The 17,214-nt window shown below is 51.9% G+C and overlaps 1 protein-coding gene across 1 annotated transcript; it reads right to left on the reverse strand.

The window, feature by feature from the left end:
• Positions 1-6,448: 6,448 nt before the first annotated feature.
• On the reverse strand, positions 6,449-12,421 carry FCN2 (ficolin (collagen/fibrinogen domain containing lectin) 2). The gene is made up of 7 exons (XM_011991539.1): positions 12,314-12,421; positions 10,640-10,753; positions 9,903-9,956; positions 8,408-8,440; positions 7,821-7,941; positions 7,300-7,427; positions 6,449-6,696 (listed from the first exon to the last, which is right to left on the reverse strand). Exons 1-7 carry the CDS (start codon positions 12,411-12,413, stop codon positions 6,449-6,451), a joined length of 798 nt encoding a protein of 265 aa, XP_011846929.1. The 5' UTR covers positions 12,414-12,421.
• Positions 12,422-17,214: the final 4,793 nt, after the last annotated feature.

Below are 17,214 nucleotides of genomic sequence, written 5' to 3' on the forward strand. Positions count from 1 at the left end.
TATACCCACTTTTAACTATATGCAAATTAAGGGTGGTTTATACAGAAGTTTCTAGGAAAAGGATGGTAACTTCCGGGTCCTCAAGTCATTGCCATGGAAAGGGGTGGTAACTTCTGGATGTTGCTGCGGCAATGGTAAACTGACATGGCACCCTGGTGGGTGTGTCTTACGGAAAGCTGCTTTCACCTGGGCCCTGTTTTAGCTGGTCCTCAATCTGATCCAGTGTCCAAGTCCCTGCCTCCAGAGTCACGTCCCGCCTCCTAACTCTCTCTCTCTCTCAGGTCAGACAGGCAGTGAGAAAGTAACTGGGAAGTTCTGGCTCCTCTAAGGATTCAGGAGAACTTCAGGCTGAGCCTGGAAGAAAGAAACAGGACAGGACTCATTGGAGCCACTGCTTTGAGTCTTCCATTTAGGCCATTTGTCTGATGCTTTTGGAAAAGGCGTCATTCTCCTGGTGAGAGGGCAGCCTCCTTCAGAGCAGGAATTCTCTGCCCTGTACTCCAGACAGGGCTGGGCACCTAGCAGATGTTCCATGGGGGTAGTGGGAGAAGGGCTTGGCTTAGTCTTTCTTCACTAAGTGATTAGTGTCATTCTGGTGAAGAAAAGAGAAGGTGAAGGTCAGTCGGGCAGGTGTCCTGAACTCTGTGTCTTCCCTGACCTTGAGGATAGGGCATCCAGGGTTTTGGGGATTTTTCACCTGTTGCATCTGACTGGGGTCACTGAGATTCCTCTTAGGACAACCGATCATCCTGGTGGCTGGGGCTTTTCCAGGAGATGGGATGCTCAGTGCCAGAACTGGGCAGGCTCAGGCTCACTGGGACAAGTTGGCCACCCCACTCTTTCTGACTATGGGCTACTGGGAGAGGAAAGAAGCCTAGGACACAGAGAAATAAATGGACAAGAACAGACACCCAGAGAGGCTGGGGACAAAGAGATGGGAGGAGCCCTCCGTGCCCAGGAGCCTGGAACAGTGATGTCCTCCTAGTGTGGGGTCACCTCCCAGGATGCACAGTTCATGCTCTGCAACAGGCCATGTTTTCTGCCTGTTACTCCCCACTTGCCTTCAGCCACTTCCCAGAATGCTGTTTCCAGTTCTCCACTCTTGTTCCCCAGCAGTGTTTCCACCTAGGTTGCTGTAAAGTGCAAAACTCAGAACCCAGGGCACAGGTGTGGAGTGATCTATTTAGAGGTGAGTATGGCATCTTCCTTGTTCTAGATGTCAGGTCTTTGTGAATGCAGCCTAAAATCACATCCCACCTTTGGTGAGCAACATCACGCCCTGCCTAGAGCCAGCTGAGCCTGGAATCCACAAGACGGCCCTTTCCTGGAATCCACAAGACGGCCCTTTCCCGGTTCTTTTTTTAATAAATTGCACTTAAGGCATGGAGGCATTGGAAGAACTCAGAAACCCATGGTGAAGGAAAGGGAAAGGGCAGGGGACACGGGGGTTTGGGTCGATGGAGGCAAGAATCACCTGGTTTCAGGGTTTGGGCGCCTGTCAGACACAGCTCCCAACAATCAGCTTATTGGAGGGAGACAGTGTCCCTCTGGCCAGGAAAGAGAGAAGAAGAGAGCCAGTTCTCCCTCAAGCAGATTCTGAAGGCAATAAAGGCAGGCAGCCTGGCCTCTGCACTGACCTCAGGGAGCCCACCCTGGCTCGTGTGGGCAGCAGGGAGGGAGGCCTTTGCTGGAGCCCGGCCCACATCAGGTGGCTCCGTCCTCCTCTCCCAGGTCTGGATACACAACAGAGTCAATCCCTGCCCGCCACTCCTATGCCAGGGCACAGCTCCCAATACCCTCAACAGAATAGCCTGAACTCAGCCCAAGGAGAGAGGCAGGTGACAGGAGGTGTTGGGGGCAGGCCAGGCAGGGCTGGAGCCCACAACAGAGACCTATAGCCAAGGGCTCCTGCATCCAGGGGAGGCCTCACAGGCAAGGGCAGTCAGCTGGGCAGGTAGTGCCGTAGGAGGGGGACTGGCAGCTGGGCCAGGTGGGTGATGCTGTGCACATTGCAAACCCGGTGTGGGAGCACATTCTTCCTACTCCCCAGGTCCTTCAAATCTACCCTGTCATCCCATGTCACGCGAGAAGGAAGATTCAGAGAGGTCAGGTCACTGATCAAGGCCACACAGCCCAGGTCTGTGAGGGCAAAATGCCGCTGCACTTCACCAGCTGAAATGAAGAGACTTTGCTTTTGAATGAGGCAAGTTCTACTCTGAGACCCTGCCTGGGAGCGCAAACCACACATAATGCCGTGTGGCCAATGTCTCCGTAAACACGTACTCACAGCTGAACAGGACCAGGGACCAAAGGGCACCAGGCAGAGCCACCGGCACCAAGGCTAGGAGGCCTCACAGAGCCCCAGACTCGGTCGGTTCCTCCTGAAGACTGGACAGGAAGCGAGGTGGGGATCAGGCTGCAGCAATTCCATTGCCCGAGGGCTGAAAGTCTCTGGGTGTAGGATGGAAGGGTCCCAAGTTCCACAGGAGGCAGAGCACAGGGAAGACAAAACCAGAAACCAGAGATTCTGGAGAGGTGAAGGTGAGTGACAGTGAGGTCTGGGAGCAGGTGTAGCAGGGGCAGCATGGAGAATGATGATCCCAGGGAAGGGTCAGGGTGTGCCCCCATTCCCAGAGGGCATCACACCTTCATGGAGAGAGTCCTCGGAGGTGGAGGACTGCCCTGGACCTGGATTTGTTAAATGACCCGCTCTCCCACAGAGGAGCTTTCTGGGTACACCGCTTCACCTTCCTGATACATGGGGTTCCAGCCCTGCAGGGCGGGTTCCTTTCTCATCCTAAGGACGGGGCCTTCCTGATGTTGCAACCACCCAATGGGTTGGCCTTGCCTGCTGCCCAGACAGAGCCAATTTGTCAAGGCAGGGGAATTGCAATAGAGAAAGAGTAATTCACGCAGAGCGGCCGTGCAGGATACCTGACTAGAGTTTCATTATTACCAAATCAGTCTCCCCGAGGATTCAGGGATCAGCGTTTTTAAGGACTACTTGGTAGGTGGGGAGAAAGCCAATGAGCCAGGAATGCTGATTGGTCAGGTTTGGGGGGAAGCCAATGAGCCAGGAGTGCTGATTGGTCAGGGTTAGGGGGAAGCCAATGAGCTGGGGATTCTGATTGGTCAGAGATGAAATCATAGGGAGTCCCCGCTGTCTTCTTGCACTGAGTCAGATCCTGGGTGGGGCCACAAGATCAGATGAGCCAGTTTATCAATCTGGGTGGTGCCAGCAGATCCCTCAACTGCAGGTCTGCAAAATACCTCAAGCACTGACTTTAGGAGCAGTTTAGGGAGGGTCAGAATCTTGTAGCCTCCAGCTGCATGACGCCTAAACCATAATTTCTAATCTTGTGGCTAATTTGTTAGTCCTACAAAAGCAGTCTAGTCCCCAGGCAAGAAGGAGGTTTTGAGAAAGGGCTATTACCATCTTTGTTTTAAACTATAAACTAAGTTCTTCACAAAGTTAGTTCAGCCTATGCCTAGGAATGAACAAGGACAGCTTGGAGGTTAGAAGCAAGATGGAGTTGGTTAAGTCAGATCTCTTTCATTGTCTCAGTCATAATTTACAGTGGCAGTTTCAATGTCAGTTACTCCAGACAAAGCAAGGCTTCACAGCTTTGGGGAAAACAAGCATTCTTATCCAGACCCCCAAGAGAGGGTTCTTGGACCTCCCACAAGAAAGAATTTGGGGCAAGTTCATAAAGTAAAAGCAAGTTTATTAGAGAAGTAAAGAAACAAAAGAACGGCTACTCCATAGGCAGAGAAGCTCTGAGGACTGGTAACTGGCTATTTTTATAGTTATATCTTGATTACATACTAAACAAGGGGTGGATCTTTCATGAGTTTTCCAAGAAAGGGGCAGGGAACTGAGGGTCCCTCCCTTTTTCAGACTATACATAGTAAGTTCCGGAAGTTGCCATGGAGGCAGCGGTCCCCAGCAGAGGGACAGGGACAGCCCAGCAGTGGTCCCCAGCAGAGGGACAGGGACAGCCCAGCCCTGGGGACACTCTTGACCTTGGCTCAGGCGCCAACCTGGCTCAGCCCCCAACCTGGTTCAGCCCCCTGCTCTGGAGGGAGACAGACAGCGCTCCGAGGCAGCGCTGGTGACATGCAGGAGCCAGGTCTCTTGGGAGATGGGAGAAGCAGGCACCTGCAGCTCCAGGCACCCACCCAGTGCCAGCTGATCCTACAGAGCCCTTCTGATGCCTGCCTCAGTTACACCTCCCAGAGGCCCCGCAGGTGCACGCATACACACATATGCACATGTGATGCACGTGTCATGCAAATACGTTTATGTGACAATAGGTTAATTACACACGCCTCCATGACCTCCCTGTGCTGTGTTAACCAGACAAGCCCCCTGACATACTGACTGCATTTTAACAAGTACTTTTTCTTATCCCAACAAATCCCAACAAAGTTTGAGAGTATTTATAAAGTATAGCAAAGCTACATTAAATATTTAGAAAAAGTTACTCTTTAGCTCCTCTCTTAAGAAAATTTTAAAAACAAGATTTTAAAAAATCTCTGGCTTGTCAGGCTAAAAATATTTCTTTATTTAATAGCTTTATTTTTGCCTTCCAGAATAACGCCATCATAGATTCCAGAGAGGACCCCGTTTCTAGAACTCGAGGGTCAAGATTTGAGAGGAATTCCCAGTTCCCCCCTTTACAGTTGAGTGAGGTGCATGTTTTCCTCATTTCAGTCTCCTATTGGAGATTGAAATGCCCAGAATGGGGGGTGGACGGCGCTGAGGGGAGTCCCCTCCCCTCTGAGGGGAGGTCTCATCCTGACTGGCCCGGCGTGTGTGACTGAGCTCTTTGCTGATCTAGAAGACTGCCTAGCAGTGAATGGCTGAAGTGTGAGGCTGCAATGCATGTAAAGTCAGTACCTGTCAATGATGTGTCATCCTGTCTAAAAGCTAGGGACCCAGGTCTATGAGAAAAGAGATGTCTGGGTGTAATTTCCTGGGGCAGCACCGCATCATTTAGTTACAAACCCTCAGATTTGACAACTTGCTAGTTTCTGTCCTGAGGACGGGTCAACCCCCTGGGTGGGTGGTGTGGCCCCCTCCTGCGGGCCCAGGAAGGAAGGGCCATGCCCAGGGCTGTCCCTGCTTCCCCCTGTCCTGGCTCATCCCAGGCCTTGAACCCAGAGTGAGGAGGGAAGGTGGGGATGGCTCACGGAGGTGAGGCCGGAGCTGCGTCCTGATCTTCATGGTGCACACCCTCCATGAACTCAGAGGAAATGGTGCACATCCCCCAAGAAGTCCCAGACACTCAGCCCTCCCCATGACTTGCGTGGGGCTTAGATCAACTAAGACCCAGGAGGGACCCTTGTAGGGGAAGGAGGGCGCCCACATTAAAAAGCTCAGGGAGGGATCATGGCCTCCTTGGACGCGTCTGGATCCTCTCTGAGTAGAGGGTATAGGACAAGGGCAGGGCTGTTATGAGAGGGATCAGGGACCCAAACAGCCGGACAAGGGTCAGCACTGGCCGATGCCGGGATGCGGAGCCTCCAAAAGCCTCATCGGGCTAAGCTGGCCGGGAACTGGGGACAGAGGACGGGTCCTCAGGAAGACCAGGAGGTGGCGAGAGGAGAAGGCCAGGTGCCGTCCTCAGCAGACACAAGCTGCTGCGCTAATACACTTTGCTGTCTTGCAGGCGGCTTGCCCGAGAGAAGCGGGTGGAAGGGCCCTTGGCTTTCTGATTCTAACTGCACTGGGCTCAGCTGCAGGGCAGCTTTGGGCTGGACACTCATGGCCAAAAGGAGGATTCTTCGCCTCTCAGGAGTGCTCGGGTCCCTCGCACCTGCCTTATGTAACCGCTCTCTCCATTTTGATGAGGGAGTCACAGGCACACAGCCACTCCTGCTTTGGTTTGTGAGGAAGTAGCGAGCAGGTCCCACGAATACGCAACAGAGCGGGCGACAGGAAGCCTGGGTGACGGGGAGTGAGTGGGCAGAGCTGCAGCTGGGAGGCTGGGGGCCTTGGACAGGCAACAGCATCTCTCAGTGCAGAAGAAACCTCCTCTCCAATGCGCCCTCTCACTTCCCCACCATCCAGCTCACAGAGAAGCCCAGATGGTCGAGCTCCAGGAAGGCATTTAGCCTGCCCAGGGACCCGAGCAGGGCTGCACTCTGAGCTCATCACAGCGTCAAAGTCTTGTATTTGTTCTTAAGGAAGGTTCCTGCTGGCATGGTCAGAAACACATTCTTACTCCTTGCCAAGGAAAGACAGAAGTTTGAGGTGAGTTAATGTCACAAATCTGGAAGGGCTGATTGTGGAAACAGAGCAGGATTTGAACCTCTTCCGCACAGCAAGACAAACGCAATTTAGAATCACGACATGTGTTTCTTTTACAAACCCTAGGGCCAAGCTCCCAACCCTACCCCCCACCAACTATGTGTGGAGGTGTCCTGACCCTGAGGCCGGCCTGGGCTAGGCAGGTCGCACCTTCATCTCTGACACCTTGTAGCTGTAATTGTATCCTTTCCCTGACTTCCAGTTGATGCCATTTGCAAAGCTGTCATGAGCCCCCCTGAGGTAGCGACCATTCAGGTTTGATACATGGCAGGTTCTGTACCACCAAGCTCCCTGATATATCACAGCACAATTTCCGGTGTTAAGGTCGTTGTCCTGGTCTTTGGTGGAGAAGGAGTGGTTGTTGTGGGATGTCAGGGAATCACCTGTGCAGGAGGAAATGTGAGCATCATTACAGGCAGTAACATCGTTATAGGCAGTATAAGTCTTTATACCTGAGGCCAGGCCTGGTGTGTCCTCCATGTATGGTTAATCAGGTTGTGCACTGCACAATCCAAGAAGTGCAATCCGTGACTCCAGTGAATACTACCCTGCTGTTGGCAGTGGTCTTGGCAATTTGTCTTTAGGTCTAGCCCTGCCACCGAATGTGCACTATTTTATTTCACAGAAGAAGAGGAGGCAGGGGTCAGGATCATCATTCTCTACTCCAGATTCCACCATGGCAGACCCCTTCCAGCCACGCCCCACAGAGATAGCAGCTGCTGTCCGTGTGCATAGGTCCCTGCTCTACGGAGATTTCCTTCCTACCGGATGTCCTTGCTGGGATTTCTGCAGTCATGCGTTGATGTGTCCCGTGACCCCCCACGCTACACAGAGCGCAGACGTTAGTGTCTGCATGTAGAGATGGACAAACCGGCTCAGAGAGGTGAGGCCTCTTCCACAAGGCCGCCAGGACACTGAGCACGCTCTCTCCACTTCCCAAACCCCCCTCAGAAGCCCAGGCCGCACAACCCCAAGCAGACACTCACCCGCACTGCCCTCCACAAAGGCCCCCAGGACCAGATTGTACTTCTCCTTCTCGTCGGCCACCTTGAATGATCTGTACTTAGCAAACTGGTGGTTGTCCTCAAAGTCCACCAGGTCTACACGGAGCTCGCTGGTTCCTGTTGGAGGAAGGTTTCAGGGTCCCAGCAGAAGGACCCTCTACCTTTAGACATGGGAGCTGGGGATCTGGGGCAGAGCCTGGAAGGAGGTCTGGACTCCATGGAGGCAGAGGGCGGAGAGCACCGCAGCTTCCCCGGGGCCTGTGTAGCTCTGACCCGGCAGGGTGAGCTGAGCAACAGGGCGAGACTCCTGACTCCCAAATCCTAGCGGATTAGAGGCAGAGTTGGGGTTGGGCCCAAACTCCACTATGGGGCCGCTGTGTCGTTCCTTCCCACTCTCAGGGTCTGAGATGCCAGTGGGGCCAAGACCTGAAGAGGCCTTCAGCCCAGAGCTCTACCCTCTCCTGTCCCTGTCTCTTATACACATCTAGATGTGTATAAGAGACAGTCCTCCGTCCGTGTCCATGTCACAGAGCACAGTCAGGGGCCGGCAGTCAGGCAGGTAGATGGTGTGCCAGCCGCTCAGGAAGTGCCCTCGGTCTAGCAGGTCCTTGCAGGTGCGTGGGCCTGGGAAGGGAACCCAGGGAGTGGCTGCAGGACGGGGGCCTTGGGCAGGGCAGGGGCAATGGGAGGGAAGCCCAGGAGGGAGGAGCAGGGCCATAGGCATCTGTATGAACAGAGCAGAACTCTGAGGCCTAGACAGAGACACGGTCTCCAGGGCCACACAGCTGTGATGGCCACACCCAGTCGGCCTGACCCTCCCACCTCCCAGTGTCACCCCCACCTTCGGCTCCTGGGCACCCGGCCTTCTGGGGTAGATTAGAAGATAGGAGAAAATTGCCATGGAATGTATGTAAGTTGTCTGGACAATATTTGTCACTTCCTTGAATAATTAGAGGACAAGGAAACGGGCAAGCAACCATTTTCTTTTGTTCCTATTTGTCACTTCATTCCAGCAGTGGTGTCATATGACCCTGAACTTCCAGACAAGAACAGCCACAAGCTGTGGGGGAAAGTGGGGATGGCCAGTCACCTGTCAGGCATGGCTGGGGCTCCCCAGGTGCTCCTGTTCGTGGATGAGAGAGGACACACGTGTCACAGTTTGGAAATCAGAGCCCTTCAGCCCCCACTGGTCCACGGACACTGCGTGGAAAGTGGAGACCATTTTCTGGGCCTCCCCAGGAGGAGATGGTATGGGTCCAGTCAAGGAGTCCCTGACCCTGCTTCTGTTGACCAAATTTTTCTTTCCCTCGAGGGCTGCCTACACTGGCCCCTCCACCACATGCACCCCTTTCGGAGGTCCCTGGGGAAGGAGACGCCACCATTCCAGAGACTGCTGAGGTCTCCACATGCCAAATAGAGGGAGCCTGGATCTTCACGGTTCTCCTGAGGTCCCAAGGCCTGCAAACAGCCCATCTTGGTGGACACGGTGATATGATGGGGGTAGGGTTGTTTGGGGTCTGGGCACCAACCCTGCATATTTTACGTTTAGACACAACCCATGACTGAACCTGGGGTTTGGTGAGTGTAGGGTGGTCTTATTCTAAGTAGGTCTGTGAGTAAAGGTGAGTGAGTAAAGGGAACTTCAATTTCCTACTGTATGTTTCTCTGATTCTTCAAAATATTCCTCAAGAAAATATATCAGAAAATTCTTTGTTTTAAAGCAGAGAATTTCTAGTAATTCTGTATTTGGAGCTTGTTGGCATGGTTCTCCAAGTCATCTGGGGTTGATCTTGGTTTTCGAGCAGAGTCAGGAGGAGGGGACAAGACAGGGGCCTCGTGCTCAGGGGACAGAGGTCAGGACTGGGTGGGTCTCAGAGGAGTGAGCAGACACTCCCATCCCAAGACCATTTCCACTTTAGAGGAACAGGATTTGGCCTCAGACCCACCCTCAGGGCAGATGCTCCTGCACTGAAAACCTTCCCCTACCTGAGAACCTCTTCCCCCATACAGACAGCCCCCTACTAAGAACCCCTCCCCACACTACAAGTCCCTCCCCCAATAATCAGAACCTCTCCCCCATCCCAGAATCTCTCCCCCATACTGACAGCTCCTCCCTCCATGCTGATAACACCTCCCCACAACCTGCCTACTGGGAACCCCTCCCCCAACACACACCCCAAGAACCTCTCCCTACACCCCCAAGAACCCCTCTTCCGACACTGAGAACCCAGCTCCCACACTGAGGACCCCACTCCCCCAAACTGAGACCCCCCACATACATTGAGAACCAGCTCCCACACTGAGGACCCCACTCCCCCAAACTGAGAGCCCCCCCCACACACATTGAGAACCAGCTCCCACACTGAGACCCCACTCCCCCAAACTGAGACCCCCCCCCACACACATTGAGAACCAGCTCCCACACTGAGACCCCTGCCCTGGACTAAGCCCCAGGAGCCCTGCCTGGGCAGGCGTTGGCTCCCGCCGGAGGACAGCGTGGCAGCCCCAGAAGACCCGCCCACATTCCTCTGCAGCTGGGTCTGGAAGGGCCTCAAAGCCCCTCCTCACTCTTGTCTCCTCCTTACCCTTGGACCCAGGTGGTCCTGCCTTCCCAGGAGGTCCAGGGGGGCCGCGTTCTCCTGCAATTTCCAAAGACACTGCCTTGAGCAAAACCCTCCAGCCCAGGATCAGAGGGCCCACCCTGGAGCTGGCGGCTGTCATTTCCAATCATGACCATGACCCTGCTCGTGCTACGATGTGACTGTGGCCCCGCCCGGGCTTGCCCATCCTGCACCAGAAGCTTCTAGACCCAGGACCCAGGCCTCACGGGGCTCTCCTGTTCACTCAGGGGCCAGGAGCTGGAAATCCAGAAACCATGGGTGGAATCCTGGCTCTTTTCTTTCCAAGTGTGAGAACAGAGGGAAATCCCTGGACTCTTTGAGCCCCAGTTTCCTCATCTGAGACAGGCGGAGAAGAGCGTCGTGGCCTCCGGGTTGAGGTGGGAAGGCAGAAGGACATAGAACTTAGAAGTCGTGCCGGTGGCCGAGCAAAGCTGGAATTGGATCAAGGACTAGGATACAGAGCTACAAAAGCGTGTCCAAATGTGAGCTCATGAAATAGTTAAGAAAGATGCTCCCTCCATTTCAGAACCTTGTTGGGCCCTAGAAGTCAGCTCTGCTCCTGGCTGTAGCAGGGACCCGACCCAGGCTCTCGATCCAGGAACCACGGGGTTAGGGGGTGCCCAACTCAGCATCTAATTTCAAAAAGAGCAAGAGCCAGTGCCCCCCGCCACGCCTGGCCTCCTGATCCGGCCCGCACCTACCTCTCTTTCCATTGGTGCCTGCCTCTCCCTTGGGCCCAGGGGCCCCGGGCAGCCCCGGGCAGCCTCGGAGAATGGTGAGCTTGTCAGAGCCCTCCAGGCCCACCACCTTCACCTCTGCAGAGAAACACAGGCGGCCACTTAGTGTCACCTGGGCCTGAAGACTCCACTGAGCCACAGACACACCACTCAACTGAAAGGCACCTGGCACCTTGGTGACATCAGGACTGGGCAGATGGCTATAGCCACAGCCACCTCCCTCAGCTGGAGGGTCACCTGGACAGGAGGTTTTCCTGCCCTGGTGGCCACTTGGTCTGTCCTCACCTCTCGGGCACTGGTCAGGCAGGAAGGTGATTTGGGGCAGAACCCTGGCCTTGGAGGCTACCCTGCCCGAAGGCACACCTTACTTCCTCCGTACTGTGTGTCCTGAAACAAGTCCCTTAACCCCTCTAAGCCTCTGTTTCCTTACGTACCTAGGGGTGCAGGTTCATTTCAGCGCCTACCATTTAGGATAGCATCCTAATCTCGTCTGTTCTGTAATCAATATCGGGTGAGAAGGACAGGGAGCGACGGCTACCATCGCGACTCCCACGCCTGAGTTTGGAACAGATCTGAGAATGGATGGGCTCCTGTGGGTCCACCTCCTTCCTCCACAGAGGGAGGCGTCCTTCAAGGACACAGAACAAGTTGGTGCAAAACTAGAACTGGAATGCAGCTTTGTTGTTTTCAATTAGATAACTCAAATTCAAGTTAGTGTGTTACGAAAATAACACGGGCTATTATTTGATCGTTCAGAAACTCTAGAAGTGTTTAAGGAAGAAAATAAGGCCACCCTAACCCCACCACTCCACAACGAGCCACCAGGAGTTTCCAAGCGAATCTCTGCTGTTGCTGGCCTGTGTCACACTTCACTCCACCGATGGCTTCTTGAATGCGATGCCAGCCACAGCACACCCCAGATCTCTGTGTCTCACATGCATTCCAGAAATCCCGACACGGATCTCTGCAAGCATCGGGAGCGTCACAATTCCTGACCCTCCATCCCAGCCTCAGGTGGATGAAGTCAGGACCTGACTCCAGGACCTGCGTTTTCAACCTGCCCTCCCATGCATTGAAGCCCATGGTTTGGCACCGGAGTGTCCTCCTGGGAGCCCCGAAGGAGGTCCAGAACTGGTGGGGACAATGCCACCTTTATTGTGCCACATCAGGGACACCATGGGAAATGTCATCTCCAGAGCCCAGCAGGTGCTGGACGGAAAGGTCCCACAGTGCTGGTTGCTCATCCCCGCCTGACACCCTGTCTCTCCGTGATGGTGATCATGGCAGAATATCTGACTGGTGTCTGTCCAGCTGGCGCCACAAGCCCCCCCTCCCCACACAACACCGTGACTGCACTTTTTACGCTTAGAGGGGGACATGTGGCCCAGGGAGGGTGGAAACCTGCCTCGGTTTCCATTATGGGAGGGCAAGCAGAAGAAGCCCCGTCTCTGAGATGCCACATCCATTCAGGGCCACTGCATTTGTTCCCATAAGATGAAGTGTGCAGAGCTGCTGCTTTGCTGGACGATGCACCACATGGCCTGGTGCAAGGCCTGGAAGCCAGGAAGCCACCAATCACGAAGCTGCCAGCTTTCAGGGACGAGAAGTTTCCAACAAGAGGCCCTGGAGTGCCCTTACCTGGACAGGTGTCTGCCGCCTGGACAGCCCAGGCCAAGCCCAGGAAAGTGAGCAGCAGGGTGGCAGGGCCCAGGACCCTCACAGCTCTGTCCAGCTCCATCTCTTCTGGTCTTTGCTTCAAGAGGTCCCTGCGCTCTTATAGGGCTGGAGGAGCCGGCCTCCCTCAGGCTCCAATTTCTCATCTTCCGAGTGACAGCCGCTTCCTCTCCGTGGGCTTGGTGACGCCAGCAGGAGGTGCGAGATCATCTCCAGGGCTGCTCCCTTCCCCCCCGCTCCTTGGGGATACCATGGGGACTCTCAACCCTGCAGGGGGATGGTCTCTTTCCAGGGAACAGGCTGACTCGCTTGTGGCCTTGCGCAAAGCCCAGGCCCATCCTCCCACCTTTGTTCGGCGGTGAGCAGATGACACCATGAGCTGAGAACGGGGAACAAGGAAGGTTTGCTAAAGATGTTCTGCTTCAAAGTGGTCTCTCTCCCTTATCTGAATACCTAGAGTCCTCGTGGCCAGAGCTGGTCATGGGCCACTGGTGTGGGCTTTACATAGTAACCCTCACCACGCCATGAGCAGACTTGGGACGTTCCTCAGGAGGCTTGGAAACTGCCACTGTGAGGTCCAGGCAGGCTGCCAGGGTAAAAAGGAGAGGAAAATGCCTGTGTGTGTTCACCGTTTCCTGGGGCAGTATGTAGAGCACAGTGGCACACACACAGGAGGGAAAGGACAGAAGGGTGGGGAGCCTGGGGGACTATGACCCAGGTGCACGTCTGAGGGGGAGACCTTGAGGGTGAATGCAGGGGCTTAGCCTGTAGGGAGGATGAGAGGAGGCGAATTTCACTCCTAGGGCCCAGGGAACCGCCTGAGCCCTGAGGCCAGGCATCCCACCTGTAGGATGGCTGTGGACGTCAGTGGTTGTATTCGCCTTTTGGAGAAGAGCTGGCCTGAAGGTGCACTCTCGCCTGGGACTGAGCCAGGTTAGAGACAGTAGCAGGTGGGGCCCCAGAGGCCGTATGCTTAAAGTCCCCAGAGACAGAACCGGCACTGCACCTCGCACTACCACCACCGCACCCTGCTACCTGCCGCCATCGGGATGCCGGGGTGCTTCCTTCCTTAGCAAGATCAGTAGAAGCCCAGCAAAGTCATGCAAGAAACAAAATCCCATTGGATATTCTTTCAATGCCCATGGAGATGTGTGGTCCTGAGATTATGACTAGTTAAGACACCCCCCCTCGGGTTCCATGGTGTTTAGGGCAGACCTCTCAAGACTTAAGGTTATGCCAGATACAGATGAGGTCTAGGGATTAACCTGGGGAAGACACAGGCTCATGGAGGTGCAGATATGGAACCGGGGAAGATGGCTTGGAAGCGTCTTCCTCAAAGTCCTGAAGTCACCTGCAGAGGAGCCAGGTCCCCGGAGCTGCCCAGTGAAACCCCAGCAGCCAAAATTTCAGGTCCTTAGGCAAGTTCCTTTACTGCATGCTATTTGTCCTTCTTAATAGAAGCATCTTTCAAGCCTGGATGACTTATAATTAAGTCTAGAAGGCTTTAAAAGCTCAAAGACATTATATTAATATTTTAGCGTTCAGAAATCTAAAAAATATGCTGTTTAAAGTACTCGTAACAATCAAGAGAATTTGGCCTATTGGAGTGGGTACAGGGTAACTTCAACAGAAAATGGTCACTTGAGTAATTGAATTGGCAGAGTGCATTTATGCAGAAACCTTACTGATTCATATAAACTATTGAATCAGTTTATTGGAACTCTGAGTTTATCACATGGTGAATTTAAACGATTACATTTCTAACAGGTCATATTCAGAAGGATTTTTAAAAGTTAGACAAGGTACTAAAGGATGAATGTGGGTGTATTAAATGTATAAATGCAGTAACAATATTTGAAGGTGTTTAGTTAGCTAAGTTAGGGAATGGACCAGGAATTATTCACAAGTTCCTTATACGTAGTTGTTAAAAAGATAGAATAATAAGATTTATAAGTCACACTTTAAAAATGAAGGTAGAATGCCGCTTTTAAAGTGCAATTTTTTTTTTTTTTTTTTTTTTGAGATGGAGTTTTGCTCTTGTTGCCCAGGCTGGAGTGCAATGGTGTGATCTCGGCTCACCACAACCTCCACCTCCCAGGTTCAAGCGATTCTCCTGCCTCAGCCTCCTGAGTAGCTGGGATTACAGGCATGCACCACCATGCCTGGCTACTTTTTGTATTTTTAACAGAGACGGGGTTTCTCCATGTTGGTCAGGCTGGTCTCGAACTCCCGACCTCAGGTGATCCACCCACCCTGGCCTCCCTAAGCATTGGGATTACAGGTGTGAGGCACCGTGCCCAGCCCTAGAGTATGTATGATTTTTAATAAACGGAAATAATTAAATTTGAATTCGTTTTAGAAAACAAAGGAAGACCTGAAAAGTCTTTGGTGAACTCAAAATTGCCCACAAATGATAACACACAAAAACCAAAGCCCTCACAGGCACCAGTATAAATGGTGGGTGGGGGGAGGTGCTTCCAGGGGTCATGTCACTCGTTACGGGCGAGGAGGCTGAGGCCCGGAGAAAGGTGGAAGGTCCCACAAGGGACATGGCCAGTCCATGGCTGAGCCGGCATCCAGCCCCAGCTCCTCAGGTCCCACCCCAGGGCCTTTTCTACCTCCCTGTATTAATCAGGATTATTTTAGAGGGATGGAACTAATAGGATAGGTATATATAAAGAGGAGTCTATTAAGTATTAAATTACAGGATCACAATAGGCTGTCTGCAAGCTGAGGAGCAAGGAAAGCCAATCTGAGTCTCAAAGCTGAAGAACGCGGAGTCTGATGTTCGAGGGCAGGAAACATCCAGCACGGAAGAAAGATGTAGGCTGAGAGGCCAGGCCCATCTCACTTTTTCATATTTTTCTGCCTGCTTTTTATTACTGGCAGCCGATGAGATGGTGCCCACCAGACTCAGGGTGGGTCTGCCTTCCCCAGCCCACGGACTCAAATGTTCATCTCCTTTGGCAACATCCTCTCAGAAACACCCAGGATCAGTACTTTGCATCTTTCAATCCAATCAAGTTGACACTCAGTAGTAACCATCACATCCCCCTTCCAGAAGTTTCCCTCCCACACAAGCTACCTCTGTGCCGGAGCCCAGGTCTCCACCCTCAGGTTGCCAGCTGTTGTAGGGCAGGTGATGCTGTGCACAGGAGACAGACCAGGCAGGCATGGATCCCGTCTGTGAGGTCTCTAATGTGACTACCTTCTCACAAAGGCCAGGAGGAGAGAAATGGAGAGTGCGGCCATGAGACTCTTGTAGCAGACAGCAGTAGCTTCATGTTTCCAGAAGGTAAACTGTGATAATGGAAAGAGATTTACTACAAATTCTAACGCGGCCACTGAAATCACAACTTTCTACAGATTCCAGCCATGCAAAGTGTGTTCTCCGACAACAATGGAATTAATTAGAAATCAAGAAAAGAAGTGTGTCTAGAAAATCCTCCCAAACATTTGGATACTAAATAACATTCTTCTAAATAAGATATAGGAAACAGAAGAGGCCAAAGGAGAAATTAGAAAGAATTTTGAATTGAATAAAAACAAAAAGGCAGTAAAATACAGTTTGCATGGTGTTCCTAAAGCACTCCTTGGGAGGCAAATTACAGTGTAAAATGCCCACTAAAAAGGAAGAAAGGCCTCAGGTCAACAGTCTCTGCTTCCATCTCAAGACTAGAAAAACAAGAGTAAATTAAATCTGAAGTAGAAAGAAGAGAATGAATAATAATGAAAAAGAGCAGAAAATCAATACAACCTGAAGCCAATTCTTTGAGAAGGTAAATAAAATTTATAAACCTCTAGTCAGACTGAAGAAAAGAGAAAAAAGAGAGAGAATGCAAAATATCACTATTAGGAGGAGATCAACGACCTCACTACATCTTCTACAATTATTAGGAATATAAGGGGACATTAAAACACTTTAGCACCAATATATTCAACAGCAGAAATGAAATGGACAATTTCTTTGAACCACCAAAGTCACTCAAGAAATACATAAGTCGAACAACTGGGGTGGTGGCTCACGCCTGTAATTCCAGCACTTTGGGAAGTCGAGGTATGTAGATCACCTGAAGTCAGGAGTTTGAGACCAGCCTGGCCAACATGACGAAACCCTGTCTCTACTAAAAATACAAAAATTAGCTTGTGTGGTGGTGGGCACCTATAATCTCAGCTACTCAGGAGGCTGAGGCAGGAGAATCGCTTGAACCTAGGCAGCGAAAGTTGTGGTGAGCCAAGATCACGCCATTGCACTCCAGCCCAAGTGACAAGAGCGAAACTCCATCTCACAACAAAACAAAACTATACATATAAAATAAATTGAAATTGTAGTTAAGCCTTTATTTTTATTATAAAGAAGTTTATCAGGATAATGTGGTACTGATGTGAAGGTAGACATACAGACCAATGGAACAGACAAGAGAGTCCATGAAGAAATAGAGAGTCTGCAGAATAGAGAGCCCAGCAAAAAAAATCTCCAGGCCCAGACAGCATCACTGATGAAATCTACCAAATATTTAAGGAAGAGATAATAACAATCCTTCCCACATTCTTTCTGAAAATCAGAAAGCTGCAACTACTTCATCACTCATTCTATGAGGCCAGCATTTCTCCAATAGCAAAAGTAGATAAAAATCATTGCAAGAAAAAAGTAACTATAGACTGATAGCCCTCATGAACATAGACACCACAATTGTAAGCAAAATTTTAGCAATCTGAACCCGTCTATGAAAATAATGTATCACAAGCAAGTGAGGTTTCGCCCAGGAATAGGATGTTTGTTTACCACTTGAAAATCAATGTAATTCTCTATCTTACCAAATTAAAAATGATATATGATAATCTCAAAAGAAACAGAAAAAGAT

This window comes from Mandrillus leucophaeus, unplaced genomic scaffold, assembly GCF_000951045.1.
Source record: "Mandrillus leucophaeus isolate KB7577 unplaced genomic scaffold, Mleu.le_1.0 Scaffold398, whole genome shotgun sequence".
NCBI lineage: Eukaryota > Metazoa > Chordata > Mammalia > Primates > Cercopithecidae > Mandrillus > Mandrillus leucophaeus.